At 41.1% G+C, this 17,258-nt stretch overlaps 1 protein-coding gene across 1 annotated transcript in view; it reads right to left on the reverse strand.

Annotated features, from left to right (window-relative positions):
* The window catches only part of STARD9 (StAR related lipid transfer domain containing 9), a 99,088-nt gene that overhangs the window by 7,858 nt on the left and 73,972 nt on the right, over positions 1-17,258 (reverse strand). Inside the window, exons 24-25 of the mRNA XM_009950116.2 lie at positions 13,046-13,529; positions 328-11,520 (exon numbers count right to left, since the gene is read on the reverse strand). Of these exons, the coding sequence (XP_009948418.2) occupies positions 328-11,520; positions 13,046-13,529 (11,677 nt within the window). The remainder of the gene's footprint in view (positions 1-327; positions 11,521-13,045; positions 13,530-17,258) is intronic.

Raw genomic sequence — 17,258 nt, forward strand, 5'->3', positions numbered from 1 at the left:
ATTGCAATAAATCAATGAAATATATTCCCATGATCACCAGGTAAACATGATCACTCTCATAGCTGCTAGGTATTTTCAGACTGGGGTGACACTACATTTGAATTACACTGACCTTATACTTTTATCTATTTCCTTGAAGTAACCCCAAAATTTTGTCTTAAATGCTTATTTAACTGTATATAAAATAAACTTAATGCTATATCTCTTCCCATATAGTTTACTCAGTGTGGCTAAGTGATTAAGTGCTCATTACTAAATGTTATTTATGCTGCATGAAGTGTACATGAAGTGTATTCAAAACACCCAATACAACACTAAGTAATTTACCTTTCATAAAGTTGCTGCTTCACTGGAATTGCCACCGGGTCATCTGCAGTTCCGCTCTGAAGGACCCTCAGCAGGGCGTCCGTTTCCCCAATGCCGTAATTGAGCTTTGCCTCGGTCAGTTCCACAGTGAGGGGCTGCTGATGCAGGTCCAGGTGAATGCCAGACATGATCTGAGCACGTTCTCGCTGAAGTCTCTCGATCTCTCTGCTCCTGCTGTCACAAAGCTGGGATTTCCCTTCCGTTTCTGTTGCTCGTGGGCTTCTAGGTTTCTTTTCTGCCTGACTTCGTAAATCGGTCACACTGCCACTCAAGCTGAGTGACGAAGGAGGAGGGCTGCCCTTGACACCACACCAGTTGCTAAACTTATTGTGTATGGGTAGGTCACGGAGACTGTAGCTCCGAGGCCTGTGAGGCTTTGAAAATGTAGTAGTTTTGTTGAAAGGAATTTCAGTGTCACATTCACTTTCAGTGACAGAATCTGTATTGTCGCCTTGGAAGGAAGTCTGCACATCGCTCACATCGGAGAGTGGAGGAGGGCAGCTGTTTTCATTTTTCCAGAAGAAATCGTTAAATTGCAGAGAAGAGGTTTCTGCCAGAGATTCTGAAGACGTGCCAGCGTTTGTCTTACTTGAATAAGTGGCACTGATTTTTTGATTAAACAGTAAGTCAGCATTTTGAGGGGTGTAGTTATGAATCAAAGCAGTGTCAGAATCACCAACATAGTTTTTGTGTCCGATTCCAGCTGAAGAACCTCTTCCTCCCCCCGTGACATACATACAATGAAGTGAACGTGCCAGTGGACCGTGGTCTCCAAGACCACCGTTTAAAACTTCCCTGTGGCCTGACACCTCCAATGTACTACTAGAGCGATACAGTCGTTTTTCACAAATGGTAGTGTGGGTGTCAACTGTGAGTCTATGCTGTTGCTCCGAGTCTTTTGAACCATCCTGTCCAAAAAGCTCTTTGGCTGTTTTCTTATCTGAGAAACTTCCGGATTTCTTTCCTATGCCCTTATGTTCTCTAGAAGCGCTAGATTCACTCTCTGTTTCTGTCTGTGAAAAACTGTCCACATGAGGTCGCATGCTGGACTGTGGACCTGCCCTCTGCTTTCTCTGGTTGTGAAGCAGACTTGAAGCATCACTGGAATATCCAAGAGGTTCCTTACTAGGGCAGACAGACTTGCTAAAGGCAGTTTGGCTGCTGGGACTAGCACTAAGAGTAAGAATAGGGGAAGAAGCCCTATCGACTAGCAGGGTGTTTTTGTAACAAAATTTTCTTTCTTCTGGAACCTCTAGTTCATTGACACTTCTTTTATCCTGAGCGTAAGATGCTGGAGATTGAGAGGTGCTATTAGTAGGGCTGCTAACTACAGTGCACAAAGAACCATCTTGCCCTGAACTCAGCGAAGATGATGTGACAGGTGAAACTCCGGTCCTAGCAAAAGCAACGTTCTGCTGTGCATTTAATGATGTTTTTTGAAAATCTAAGATAGGAGTGGATGTTCTGGGCAAGACAGGCAGACGCATAAAGGAGTCTTCCAAAATGCTGTTGAGACTGTCATGGAAGTCAGGATTGCCCAGATTTCTCATCCCTGTTCGTTCTTGTGTTCTTTCTTCAGGAGGGAGCGTTTCCTCTTTCCTTTTGGGAATCTTACGTACTGCATCTGCACCTATTCCTTTCCAATCAACATTTACTGCCTGAGCTGCCCCCAGTTCATTTTCCATTTTTGCCTCCACTAGTTTTTCTTCATGTTTAATTTGAGGTTCTTCCAAAATCTCAGTTTGAGTGCCTACATCTGCTGTAGTCTGAGTGCAGCTATCTGATCTAGCAGCCTTTACAGTCTCTTCAGTTCTTCTTTGATTCGTTTTGGCATTCTGCTCATTATCTATAGTACTCTGTTGGGAGAGGTTTCCCAACAGCTCAGAAGTGTTCTGAAGGAGCTGCGACAGATGCATGGACAGATTCTGCATGCTTGTCCAAGAAGAAGGTTGATGAAATAAACCTCTGTTTGTTTCTTGCTTTCTTGCAGAAACATCCGTATAGCTTCTCTGATGTCTTCTCTGCCTTTTATACCTTCCTATAGTTGCTGTTTGCGTTCCCTGCTCGCACGTAATCCCTGGTAGTTTTTTGGAAGACCTTTCAGACTCGGAAGGATATAATAGTACAATTTCATCAACCTGCATTGAAGAGTTACCAGGCTGTGCAGAAGGATTCTCAAATTCAGCGGTGTTATTTTCTGGATTAGTTTTCAATGTTTCACTGGATTCGTTGCTATACTGCTTGGTACCATCACTTGAGTAGGCAGATTGAAAGTCTTGTCTGACATTGTCCCATCCTTGAAGACCTTCAATGCTGCTTAAAGTGCTTGATAAAACTTTTGCTGTAGCATATGAACTGAGATGAGAATGAAAAGGAGAATTTTGAGAATTCAATCCATTATCTACGCTGGAACATCTCATAACTTTATGATTTTCCAGGTTTAAAGGAATTTGATTGCAAGAGACATCACTTGCACTTCCAAAAACATACTGTTTCCAGCCAATCTTGCACGATCCATCTCTTTGCCACGGGTGAATGTATGGGTTGATATCACTTGAACTAAAATGCATTGTATCCTTATTGTCGTGCAAAAATAAATCTGTTTCTGGCTGGTATCCAGCTTCTTCAACTTTCCCTTCACTACACTGAGCTACAGAACCACTCTTTGAACAGGCATTTGCTTCTGCACCCACAGAACTGTGAGCTGTGTGCAGGAAGGACGATGGACATGGAGTAGTATAGTCTTTTAAAGACTGGCTACTTTGGGTTCTTGCTGCAAAATTTTGTAAATTTTGGGGATCACAGTTTGCAAGCTTCTTAGTTTGTGCCATTCTTTGCTGAAATCTGGGCTTAGGTTTAACCTGTAGAAAGTTCTTTGATTCTTGCTTTGAAAATCTTTCAATTCCATAAAGATCATCTTCAGTTGGTGAAGGAGGCTCTACACTCATATTTAAATCTTGTAGTGATTTAGATGCAGAATATAACAAAGGATCTGCCTTAGATGAAGCTTCCAAAGTATATTCTGTATCAGAGAAGACAGCAATAGCTGGGGCTGATAGCCTGTGGCTTTGTGAATAAGGTCTGTGTTCATCTTGTTTACAGCTCTTTGTATTCCGTGTAGTAGAATATGATCTTTTGCTCCTGAATTGCACCGATTTGGATTCTTGAGGTGGCAAATCATGGTTTTCTGGTAAAAAATTTATGGAGGCACTTCCATTATTCATGACAGAAAACTTCAGTCTTTCTGATTTCAAAGTCTTATTCCTCATTATAGTGTCTCCCGTGGTTGAACAATTGTCTTTAGCAGCAGCAGCAGTGCTATCAACTCTTGAACCTGTATTATTTTTGCAAAGTAGAATCTCTTTTCTATCCTCTGTATTTGTTCTATCTAGCTCCTTTTCTATCTGTTCACCTGTAGGCACGTACTGACAATTATCTTGCAGATCTGCAGGGTTTTTTTCAAAACCCAGGACAGTGTGACGCAGCCATCTGGGATCAGTGCTTCTGCTGTATGTGCGACATGTCGGACTGAATGATTTGCAGGTGTGTTCAGGATCCACATCAGCATCTCCTGGATACAGATTTTCCAACATTGTAACTTCTGAGCCTATTAATTCATTTGCAAAAATTGAGGCTACATTAGTTTGTTTTTCAACAGGTTCTCTAGTTAATGTTTTTCTCTGCTTTGCCTTTACTGCCAAATGTTCAGCCTCAGTATTTGAATGCAGTTCTTCCTCATTTCTGTTAAATATTTTTCTCCTTTGTCCATCTTTATCAAGAATTGCCCTTCCACTATCCCAGAAATGTAACGATCGTGATAAAAGAGAACTATCATTTACTACTTTCTCTATGTGTTCTGTGCAAGCTTCTTGCGGTGGAACTTTACCCCAGGGGTGCTGTTTTATATCATTGGCAAAATTTTTACGATTACTTCCATATACAGGTTCCCCATCTACAGCAGAATTGTTATATGAAGTAGAGTCTGTGTCTGATACTGGACAATGCCTGTTTTCTTTTGCAAGAGAAAGTAAAATACTTCCTGAAGCACATATTGGCTCATCGAATACCACGGCCTTATCAGACTGAGTGTCTTGTATTTGCAAAACAGCAAATGGAGAATGTTTCAATACACTTGTATGTGAAATATCGTATGTGCCAGTTTCACCATGGCCTATATCTGCAGTTAAAGAAGATTCTGAAAATGGTGTTAAGGATGGGTGATTGACACTTAAAAATGCTTGGGGAAAATCTCTTTTTACAGAACACACATCTGCAGAACTGGAGGACACTTGCTCAGTCAAAAACGTGTCTTGAAGTGAGTCCGCAAGCTGACTAAATATTAGAGATTTTGAGCCATCAAGTAAACAGGAAGTGTCAAAAGCACTGAAGTTCTTGGAGCTTTGAAAAGGCATATCAGTTGGAACATCTTCTGCAAAGCAGGATGGAAGAGGCCTTGATTCTTTACTGCCAGTCTGTCCTCGGCTCTGAAAAGTAAGCAAGCCCCATTCTGGTACAGTCACACCAGCAGTGCTACTGTAGCATTCTGAGTACTCGTGAATTGTATTTTCTTTTACATCATTGCAATTCTGGGAAGAACCTTGAATTACTTTCTCCTTTTTATCTGTATCCACAGCTTTTCCAGGGAGTTTATTATTCTGAGCGTACGTGGGATCTGCAACTGCAGAATTATTTTTCCTTTCATCTCCTTTTGGAGAAACATCAGGAAAAGTTACAGATACACTTAAATCAGTTGATTCCCTTTCGAAGTATTTTGTTTCTTCAGAGAGAACAGCATCATTTTTATCTTTTCCTCCACTGCTGGCAATCAAAACATCTGCATATGATGCTGGACAACTCAGAAGACCTGGAAAACATTCAGAAGTGCCCAAATCCCTGTTATAATTTAGAAACTCTTTACTATAAGGTGGATTCTTCCATGGAGACTTGTTCAGGCCTTCTGAAAGGGTTGAAGCATTGTCAGAAACACTACTGCCCGGCTGGTCTATGCAGCACTCTTCAGAAGTCCCATGTCCCTGATTTTCTCTGGGCTCACACTGATATCCAGCTACACCAGGAAACTTTGCATTTTCATTTTTACTGTTGGTTGCAATTAAGCTTGTGCTTAAAAATTTCTCATTCTTACCATGTTGCAATAAACTCCCTGAGTGAAGTATTTTCTGACTTGTGTTATTACTGTGAAACATTTTTTGTGAAGAGATTTCTAGTAAAGAATGCGGGTTTGAATTATCCAAGAGCAGTGAATCAGGCACAGTGGTACCCTTTTCCTCTTGACCTGTATCTTCTACGGAATCAAGGCAGTCTTTTGACAGTTTATTAACCATTAAATCCACACTGTGTTCTTCATGAGCACTGTTAACATCCGGAATTATATCTTCAGAAGAATCTAATTTTTCCAGGGAAAATGAGTTTCCTTTGTCCCCCTGCTGAAGTGAAACACTTTCAGACTCAGGACCGCCTGCAAGGTAGGAAGGGGAAGAGCTGTTCTCCTTGACAGGTTGCCCAGATATGGCACAATCAGGTGCATTGTTAAATACAAAGGATTCTTCCTCCTGCCTGTTCTGTGTGGTCCCGGTTTGCAGAAAAGCTACATTCTTACTTTGCGTTTTATCATCAAGGTAACTGTATTCTCCCATTTTGTTGACTGTAACAGGCGTACCAACACAGCTCTCACTCTCCAGTAACGTTTCGTAATAGGGCAGAACAACTCCGGTTCCAACACTGCTGTTAGATGGTTTTGTATGTCCTTTCAATGCAGCGGGAGCATCTTGAACAAGAAGGGAATCAACACTTACTCCAAGATATAAAAGGTGATTTAAGGACTGATGTGGGGAACCTTCAAGTGAACCTTCTTGGGTTTTTTCATTAGACTTCAGTGTTGCTGGGGGACTTCGTTGCTTGCTGGTATCTTCATTATTTCTAGAAAAGCTGGTAGACACCCACTGGGTTTCTCTTAAGATTTCATTAAATCTGCTGTCATCATGTGTCATTTGGCAGCTGTCTTTGTTTTCAGGGAATAGTTCATTCAGGTTTTGTAAAATGATCAGTTCTACCTCCTCTGTGTTTTCTACAAACATCTGCTTTTCTTTGTTTGTTTTGGTCATTTGTACTAGATTCATCAAATGCTCCTCCTCGGCCCTGGAGCCTACTGGATCCAATTCACAAACATCAGGTCTTTTTCTAACAATACTTACATTCAAGTTTTCTGAAGTGCCATGCTCAGGATATTGCTTAGAGCAACTCATATATGTACGGCTGTCCTCCTTACTGTGGAGACTTTTAAATTCTTCTTCAATTCTATATTGGTCGATACCAGTACTATCATGAACTGAATATTCATATGCATTGATATCTTTCACGACTGCATTTCTTGTATCTGTAACAGAGTCCACTGAGCCACCATCTTCACTCATTTCAGTAGGATCATGGTATATTGAATCATCTTCTGATGGTACATTCTGTTCTAGACCCGAAGCTGTCAGGTATCTTTCAGGGATCTTAAATTCATTTAAAATTTCCTCTTTGTCATCTCTGTCACAATACATCTGATGTAGAGCTGGAGACTCTTCAGTAAATAAAACATTTTCATCTGAGCGTACGACTTCTTGCCTCATAATAATCAGCCCCTCAGTGTTTGTCATGACAATTTGTTCTTCGCTCCCAGTCACTTTATGTTCATTAACCTTGTCTTCCTGTGGTGAACAGTCTGGTACATACTGTTCAATTAAATTGCTAGAATTAACGTGTCCCTCATTTTCAGGTTTTGCTAAAGTATTTCCTTGTGCACTTATGATTAGTACCGTTGCAGCTGCGTCCTCCGTATTAAACACATTTTCTATTGTTCTGTTCATCTGTAAAAGCCCCTCACAAGTATCAAGGAAGCCTGAAGTATTCTGAGTAATATCTGTTGTGTGGGAACACACAGCTGAAGGAGTGGTTTTGGGAGTAACAGAAAACTCTGGTGAATAAATACCTATTTCTATTTTCTCGCTTTTTTCTTTTTGGCAAAAGCTGCTTTTTTCAAGTTGGCTGCCAGAGTGCACAAGTGCTTTTGATTCCTGAGTGTGTTCTACCCTGGTGCTGGCTACCTGCAGTTCATCTTTCCCCACCTCTTCATGTGTCAGGCACAGATTTGTATAAAACTCACACTGAACTTCACAAGCTACAGTATCAGTTGGTTTCTTTGGATTCTGAGATAGGCTAACACCTTTGAAATCCTCTCCACTCCTGTCTTCAGGTATACTTTGGACTTTGGCTACTGGGTAGTCAGGTAAACTTTCAATCTGTCTGGATTTAACTTCCAATGCATTTTTTTCTAAGTTGATTGCACTATTGATTAATTTTGTTATTTCTTCATGAGTGTTTGTTTTTGTACTCTGATAAGGAACCATAGTTTCTTCTGGATCGGTTTCTGGGTTTCTTAAAAACTTGGATTCTTTATTTATATATGGACTTTCCTCTTGAGAAACAGTAGCTGATGTATTTGTGTTGTATTCAAATACTCTTCCTGACTCTGCGTTTACACTATCTTCAAGAAGCAAGATATCCTCTGGGCAATCACATTCACACAAGGCTTCTTTCTCTTCTCTTGATTCGAGTAAACATTTGTTCCGTGTTTCTGTTTCCAAGAGAACAGTTGCATCAAACTCCACAGAAATGTCAGTCGTCTTATGCGTACTGTTTTTCTGCCCTGTTGATTCTGGAGAGCATGTTGCGCAAAGGCAGCCAGAATGTACATCACAACAACTTTCCGTGGCACTGACTTCCACAGTAAGCTTAGATGTAGCATCACTATCTCCTTTCACTATTGTGACATGCTCCAATAGTTTATCGTAATTTTCAGTCTCAGATGCACTTTGAAAAAGATTAGCTTCTATTGAAGCTTTGTAAAATATGCTTGAGTTGGATTCTGGGAGAAAATCATTTGTATTCTCACAAATAGCAGCAGGGAAGGACTCGATGTCTTTCCCATTTACATTCAGTATGAGATAACTTACTTCATTTACCACTAAGTTTTCATTTTCGGATGAAAATTCTTTCCGAACTACAGCCTGAGAATTCAAGACATTGTGTTCTTTGCTTTCACTGCTTTCTTCCCTTATATTATCAATGCCTAATGTAGAATTTTCTGAAATTTGTAGGGATAAGCAACTTGCCTGACTGTCTGCTAGAGCATATTCATGGGAATAATTTTTTGAAACAGGTTTGCTTTTGAATTCATAATGGTTTAGTGAAGACAAATCTTCATCCTTTGGTTCATATTCTTCATTATCTCTGAATGAAGGCACCTCTGGTGCACTCTCTGCCAAGCTATCTGTGCTAGTTTCCATACAGATAATCTCTTTTTGAGACATCTCTATTGGTATTGCGGATTGGTCATAACTTGCACTGTGAGCAACAACTACAGGGTTACACTGACATGTTGTCTTCTGAGAGGAAAAATCAGTCTCTGTTGTTATTTCTTCTGCAGATATTTGCTCATAATCCATTTCTTGCATTGTTTCTAAATTGCTCTCCCCGGATCTGAGGAGACCTACTGTAACAGCTGATTCTGCTCCTTGCCCAGCCAATGTCTGAAGCTCGTAACTGCTTACTAGAGAGCAGTTCTTCTTTGTTAAGTCACCGAGGAAGAAACCTTCATCACAACACCTTGTTATTTCTCTTCTTGGAAAAAGCTGCCCATGGTTTCCAAATTGGACTTGTTTTTCTGCAGATGTCTGTGTCGAGGTCATATTATGAGCAAGTCCTGCAGAAGATTCAGCAGCAGATGCACTGACAGATGCACTTCTCCTGCCTGAATCTGTCATATTTGATTTTGTCATCAAGTTATGGTAGTCATCATTGAGGTCATCTTTTTCAAAAGTTCTGAAGAAATTGTCTTCCAAATCTGCATCTACACCATCATTTCTCTGCTCCAAAACTTGCACAGGCAACACAGAAATAAAAGGTGTTTTTTTCAGATTGTGATCTTTTGGCAGCTCTGGATGAGTTGTGGGCAGAGAATTCTCCCCTTTCCTAGATATCAGTGACAAGCAGTCTGCTGTGGAGGTTCTTTCCAAACAGCCGAATGTTTGTGAGCATTCAACAGTAGACCTATAAGTAGATAATCCATTCATTTGTTCTTGTTCAGGATTATTTGACCTTGAATGTTCATAATAATCATGCTTTGCTGAAATAGGCACAAGAGAGGAGCTTGGTCCTACTGAGCTAACAAATGAGGATATTACATCTCGAGATTCCAAGGAAGAATTTTCATTAGAGTTTGTCCATCCCTTAAGAATCTTATTTAATGATCCACTGTCAGAACCTCTGCTTGCAGTAGTTGTTGTTTCAGGTAAAGGTACTTCTGATGTGTCAGAAGAGAAAACGGTGTTCATTTTGTTTATATGATGTGATAAATGAGTAATGCTGTGTATCTGCTTAGAGCCAGAAACAAAGGAAACTTCAGCAGCTGACTGCTTTAGATCATCTTTCTTCAGCCAAAGCTCTGGTTTGCTCAATGAGCAAAGATGAGCCTCTTGAAAGTCCAAATTTTCATGGGAAGAAGGTGCTGTTATTCTGGGGCTGCCAATGTCAACCTTTGAGTCACAGGAAGACCAAGCATCAGTAGTAAGCAAAGGATGTCCACTTGCGTAATACAGTCTTCTATCAAGAGATCCTTCTTGTTCTACAAAGGAGACTTTTGTCCCCTTCAGCAACTGCTCGCAATCATTACTGGAAGCAGGCTGTGGTTTAGTGTCCAAATAAAAGGAACTGCTCAGCTTCAGATCGTAATCTGTCCCTTCTGTATCTCTGTTGCAGGTCTTGAACTCATGGTCTTCCTCAGTCTGTATAGCTGGTGATCTAGGAGTTTGTAACTTCCAAAAAATCTCTGCTGGCACTTCATCAGATGAATCAGATTTGGATTCTTCTACCGGATCTTCTGCTGGCATCTCTTCTCCATCAGCTAAGCTGTCCAGAGAAAAGCTTCTTTCAGGCTTTCTCAGTCTCCTGCGAGATGCATATGATGTCACCAAAGATGAAATATCGTGATCAGTTCTGCTTTTGTAAAGCTTAGCTGGCTCATGATGGGCCTTTGACTTGTGAAATTGGCTTTTATTTTGTTTTTTGGCTTTATTTTCCTTTTCTACCAGAGAGTCCTGTGACATTTGACTGTCATCGCTCTCAGAATCTTCTGGGTAGGCAAGACATTTATTTCTGTCAAAATCTTCTTGTTTCAGTTTCTCTGCAAAAGCTTTTGCATAAGCACAGGAGAGAGAATCTATAGAATAGGAACTGTCAGTATCAGAAATCTCATTTTCATCATCCTCTTGCCAGTTCCCCAGCACATCTGTGGTTGTTTTAGACACTCCAGCACTTAGTAACTCAGCACTGTGCCACTTCTTTTCAACATAAGAGAGTGGTGCCTGTGTGTTCATTTTAGTGAGATTTCCTACTGATGTTGCTACCATCAGAAATTCTTGCTGTTCCACTGATGACATCTCACAACTTGGCAAGGCTGAGTTTGGCTCTCCCTTCCAGTTCTTGGCTGTTTGGTTTAGATGCACTGACGGTGGGTTTCCATACACTGTTTTCTTCATTTCTTTAGGAAAGTTTTCTGGAGAAGACCTATGGCCTTTTCCATTGATATCCATTCTAGTCTTCTTCTTGGACACCTGAGCTCTATTTTGTTCTAGATTGCTACTTGCAGGCTGACTTAAATCTCCTAGCACCTTTGCTTTTGTCATTCTTGTCCCTGTAATAAAGGTTTCAGGCTCTTCTTTCTCGTTAAAAAGATCAGGAGAGGAGCCTTTAGAGGTCTGGTTTTGAGATCCAGCTTGCCCTGGGTTGTCATCTGACTTTTCGATTTTTTGATAATTTCTATTGATATAAGCCATGATAGCTGAATCATTGGAGTCTTTTTTTGCTCCTTTTTTATTTCCAAATGAAAATGTTTTTTGTTTTTCAGTTAGCTGCCTCTGGAATGAAAAGGAGATCCCTTTTTCATCATTAAGGTCATCACTCCCAGAAATGTCTTTACCTCTTCTGTAAAGATATTCTACAGATGACAACCTCCCTGTTGTACTGCCTTCACAGCATTGATCAGTATGTGGTGAGGTAGATAACTTTGAGACAGTCTCCCTCTTCAACAAACAGCTGTGAAAATAAAGAAGAAATAAAGCCCAATCATTGCTTGAATAATGTACTTTACAACGCTTCCACATCGGTAATATCTTGTAGTAACAAGAGTAACAACACATGAAGCAACAATCTTAATGCCTTTCAAAAGCAAATTCTAGCAGAGAACAAAAAAAAAATAATTTTGTCAGTAATCATACAGACCCCTAGATATCCTGAAATATGTTCTGCAACACAAAGGAATCACAGAGTCACGGAACAGTAGAGGCTGGAAGAGACCTCCAGACATCATCTAGCCCAACCCCACTGCTAAAGCAGGTTCGCCTAGAGCAGGTTGCACAGGAGTGCGTCCAGGTGGGTTTTGAATATCTCCAGGGAAGGAGACTGCACAGCCTTCCTGGGCAGCCTGTTCCAGTGCTCTGTCACCCTCAAAGTAAAGTTTTTCCTCATGTTCACGTGGAGCTTCCTGTGCTCCAGGTTGTGCCCATTGCCCCTTGTCCTGTCACTGGTCACCACTGAAAGGAGCCTGGCCCCATTATCTTGACACCCGCCCTTTAGATATTTATACGTGCTGATAAGGTCCCCTCTCAGTCTTCTCTTCTCCAGGCTAAAGAGCCCCAGGTTTCTCAGCCTTTCCTCTTAGGAGAGATGCTCCAGCAACTTCATCATCTTCACAGCCCTCCACTGGATTTGCTCCAGTAGTTCCCTGTCCCTCCTGAACTGGGGGGCCCAGAACTGGACACAGCACTCCAGATATGGCCTCACCAGCACAGAGTAGAGAGGGAGGAGAACCTCCTTTGACCTGTTGGCCACACTCTTCTTAATGCACCCCAGGACACCATTGGCTGCCTTGGCCACAAGGGCCCATTGCTGGCTCATGGGTAACTTGTCAACCAGAACTCCCAGTGTAGCTTGATGCTGTGTGATACAGCTTAGTATTTAGTCTCTGTAGGCTCAAGTAGCTGCAAACTTTAGTTAAAAATAAAGGATGGTTCTAAGTCACGGAATTCCATTTAGCAGAGTTTAGCTATTTCCTTCCTCCAGGACCAAGCTGTGACAGACACCCTAGGACCCCAACTTTTCAGCATTGTGTAGAGAAAGGCTGGCCAGCTTAAAATTCCAAACCAGACTCACCCCAATGACACAAATATTCTGAAGGAAGAGAGTTTGACCTTAATCAAGATAAAATTATGCAGAAATTAGTATTTATCAACACTCTGAACATGGTAAGAACAAGAGTTAAGCCAGTTCTGGAAAGAATTCACAAAAAGGTAAAAAGTGCAGAAAGGCTTGAGAGAGGAATGTAAAAAAACAGTGAGAAAGACAATGTCCAAGAGCTACGCAGGGAATACACTATACAGATCTGAGGAAAAAGGACAAACAACTGCAGCGTGACATACAACATAGTAAGTTCACTGATACTGCAAGTTTTGGGATTATTTCAATACATTGAAAGACATTCTGGATTATAGATGGCCATTGAAAATACCTTGAATTTAAAGTATTTTTGAAAGTGCAGAGGAATTGGCAGATGTTAACTTACCTGGGTACCTGGGGCAGATGTTGGTTACAGAATGAATGCTGCCTGTGCTGCAAGGAACTCGAACCCAATGACTTCCTTCTCTTTTGCAACTGATGATCCAAAGAGGACCGTATAGCAGTATTTTCGTTTAGGACTTGGGATTGTTTCACACACTCTTCATTGAGCCAGCAGCTAGCTTCCAGCTGCTCTAGGTTTTGCTTGGCCTCCAATAACTTCTGCTTCTTGACTATCCTTTCCAGCTGGAATTTGACCTTTTTCCGCCTTATGTTTCTTTCTGCCTTTTTTAAGGAGTATCTTTGCAAGAGCTCCAGCTGCACCAGTCTCTTCTTGTTCTGCTGTAGCAAGGAAGGGCAGATTTCCAGCCCAATGGTACTCTGTACTTGAGCCTCTGCATACAGCGTAGACTCTGTTTGCACTGCAAACTCCCTCTGCTGTTTCTGAAGGGCAGCCAGTCGTTTATTCTCATTTATAAGCCACTGCTGGTCTGTAAACAAAATGATTGAAAGAAAGTAAAAATCATAGGAAAAACATTGTTCGTCACTATCTTGTTTCTTAATTTAATCAGCCTTGAGAGCTCATCTGAATTTCTATGCATGTAGAGCACAGTCTTGACAAACCATCTAGGGAAAAATGTATCATTGCTGCACTTCATCAATAACTGAAAGCGTCTCTGTTGGGACAAGGACTTGGGTAACAACTGCAAGATATAAACAGGGACTTGGCTGATACAGCCAAGGAGACTGAGGGATAAGACCTTGTTTGTAAGGAAGTAGAAGAACACACTTCATTTTCTAAAAGATTACACTCAAACGTCACATTGTTAAAAACAGAGTGGAAACATTAAAAGGCCCAAGTTCAAGTCTCTGCACTTTTCAGTGCATATAGGGTATATATTCACAGTAGTGAAGTATGATGCCATCAGCTTTTTACTGTGAAATATGCTACGACTTCTGCTTTAATTTTTCTGAAGTCACATGTCAAACTTTGTATGTGTTACTTAGGGAATGAATGTATGTGTGCTGCGAGCAGGGTTAACATGGGAACTAGAACAGGAAGTTGTACAGAGCTAAACAGAGCCTCTGTGTTAACACAGCAAACGGAATTTCATGCACACAGTAATGAGCTTTTGGCTAATAAATTCCTACATTTCAAGTGAAAAAAATAAGCACTTGTTCCATCTTAACATGTTACTGACTTCTCATCACAGCATTTGACTGTTTTACAACTACTGTAAAACAAATATTTCTCTTTGTGCCTTTTCCTCCTACCCTTTCCTCCTTAACTTGACTGAACCAACAAAACCCACCTGCAAACTATTTTCTCTCACTTACCTAGGCATGCTGAAAATGAGGGAGCCCAGAGTCATGCCAAGGAACTTTGTTTAGCACAGGAAATGGCAATTTTTGTGCCTGCCCTTATCGGTAGCAAGTTCAGTGAGCCTGAAGGCTAGACCTCTTTCTGCCCTAGCTGGGATGTGCCTCATTTCGGGGGCAGCTGCCAGCTACCAGCTCCTGTGGATGGGCACACAACCTTCAAAGTGGCTTGAAGACAAGGCTACAAGGAAGCCACCGTATAGGTACCTGCCGGACAGTTCTGCCAGCCTCTCTAAACCCATCAGATGGAAACTTCCCAGGCAGCACAAACCCTGTGCGGCACCTGGCTGAGGTAGAATAACAACCACAGATTTACTACCTGTTGCAACTACAGCTGCTCTGACAAGCGCTTGCCAAAACAGCCTGATGGGAGCCCAGATACCTTGTTCATGAGCACTTCAGCATGTAACGTACTTGATATAAATCAAATGCTTTCATGGCAAGGATGCAGGTGAAGCCAACACAATCTTTAGCTATCTGGAAGAACATAATTCAAAAAAGACAAGCTCATACCACCAGTCAATGCTTTTATTTCACAAAATCACCACTCTACTCCACAAAGAGAGTTAACTTCTCTGCTTCTGTTAATGTCCCCCATAGTTCATAAATGCTAAATATGCTCACAAACCAACTGATTAACCTAATTTGATAATAAAAATATGTTACATCTGCTTACACACTTAGTCTTCTCTAAATATTCAGAACCTGATCTTTGCAGTCAATGGGGAAGCAGTAAAGAACACAGAACACCAGGCTGATTTGTTTTTAACCCTGGATGCAAGACTACTTTATTCCATGCAGGGGTTATGCTTAGAGGTTTTTCAGAGTGCACTGGCTTCAACCTGAGCTTTGATGAACTGTAACAATCAACAGAAGGGACTACTGAGATCACCACTACCAGATTGTGTCTCATGGCTTGGACATTTGGACATGTTCTCTTAATGAAGCAGAGTTTGTTCATTTTTATGCTGCTATAAAAATACACAATCAGCTGCTCAAAGCAAAGAAAAAACATCCTTAGATGAAAAAGCAATGTAAACTCACAGGCAAGGTTCCTTGACAAGTAGAGCATTTCTCAAAGGACCAAAGCTTTTCAAAGCACTTCTGTCTTACTGGCAGTAACATTTTTTTGGCTGGGCTTACCTTCAATCTGCAGTCCTTTACTGAACGAGCAACCTTTTGTTGCTTATTTGGGGGGTTAGGAATTAAGAGGTATTTAAGCCTGATGTGATGAATGAGGGCTACCCACAGCTCTGCACAGCTGAGCTGCAAGAGAGGAACTTTGGGCTGTGGAAGCTTCCCTACTGTAAGAAATCATTAGTGCATAGTCATTCTCAGCATCTCTTGCTTGGTGACTACCGAGCCTGTTAAAACATACTTTATTAGTGATCCCTGCCACAATGAGTCTCCCGTCCTGTTTATGTTGGCAGCTCTGCACACAGCACATGCACAGAAGTAGGAATTTTAACTCTATGGTTACTCTGTGGATAGAATGGAAGCATTTTAGTCATCATTTTAGTTAATTTTTCTTAATAGCATTTTTAACTTTCACATACAAGTTTTTTATCAACTCTCTATTTCCAGATCTGTCCTCTTTAGCATGTCTCTAGCAAGCAGAATATTTAGCAGATAAGAGTTTCCCTGCAACAGAGCTGCAAGCTCTAAGATGCTAATTAATCTCTGCTCACAAACTTGCCTCTGTCAGGAGCTGAGACACCGATGGCACAGAAAAGGTGAAGAACTTAGGTGGGTTGCCAAGTGAAGAACTGTATTTGGCTGGCAAAAACCACTTGCCTGGCTAAGCTTCGTGTGAACGCAGCAAAACCAGCAGAACTAGATGGAAGCAGAGAACAAATCTACAGAGCCATGAAAAAAAAGATATTTTGGGGGACCTCTCCTGGTTCTCTGTACTATCTACATAACCTAAGCGCATTTCTGCTACATCCCATCACCACAATTTCATTTTAATCTCTTCATTGTGTCTGGCATAATTAAAAGATAGCAGACTGCACAACTTTGGGCCTGAGAAGCTCCCAAAAATTCACAGTTTTCTTCTTCCAGGAACCAATAGCAGGTTTTGCCAAGTGGGAACAGTGCCTTTGTAACAGGCATACTTTGCTTATCATGAAACCTGGACCAGATAATTTATTAGAAGACAAACTAGAGAACACTATAACCACCCAATTTCAGAGGTCAAAAAGGATTAAAATGTTTCAAATCAGTCTATAAACTCATTAAGGGGCAGCCCAACCCCACCAAGGCATCTTGCTGAATATGTCTGCCTGTATGCAAAGTACTACCTCTGGGGGCCAGGAGCCACTAACACTAAAAAAATATCTCTCCAAATATGCTGTGGCTCTGGCTTCTGACATAGCTATTTGCCACTCAAAATCTGATCACTGATCTAGCCTTTAGCTCTCTTGCATAATGCTGTAGAACTTCCTAGAAATAACTCCTATTTGAACCAAAGCATGCCTCCTTTTTTTTAAATCCAGTTTTGGTTTAAAACAAATTCAGCAGTGGAGAATATAATACCACTAATTAATCATCTTTAGGGTAAATAAAACCTGCATCTTATTTTTAACTTAATTCGTCACACTTCACTTTCTACCACAGAGTATCTCCATACTATATCAGGGCAGGGGCATGTGGAAATATTAATTCTATAAAAGCCAGTGAAAATCTCTTTCCCATAACTGGGGCTGGGATTTTAGCTCTGAACTTCAGTGTCCACCTACTTCTCAGATGTATTTTCTCTGTTTCCATTGTTCAAAACTCACATAGCAACCACAGAAAATTCAGGTTGAGCTGCGGTCTTATGCCATGGCCCTATTTTTTGT

The sequence above is a fragment of the Leptosomus discolor genome, chromosome 3, assembly GCF_034619465.1.
Source record: "Leptosomus discolor isolate bLepDis1 chromosome 3, bLepDis1.hap2, whole genome shotgun sequence".
NCBI lineage: Eukaryota > Metazoa > Chordata > Aves > Leptosomiformes > Leptosomidae > Leptosomus > Leptosomus discolor.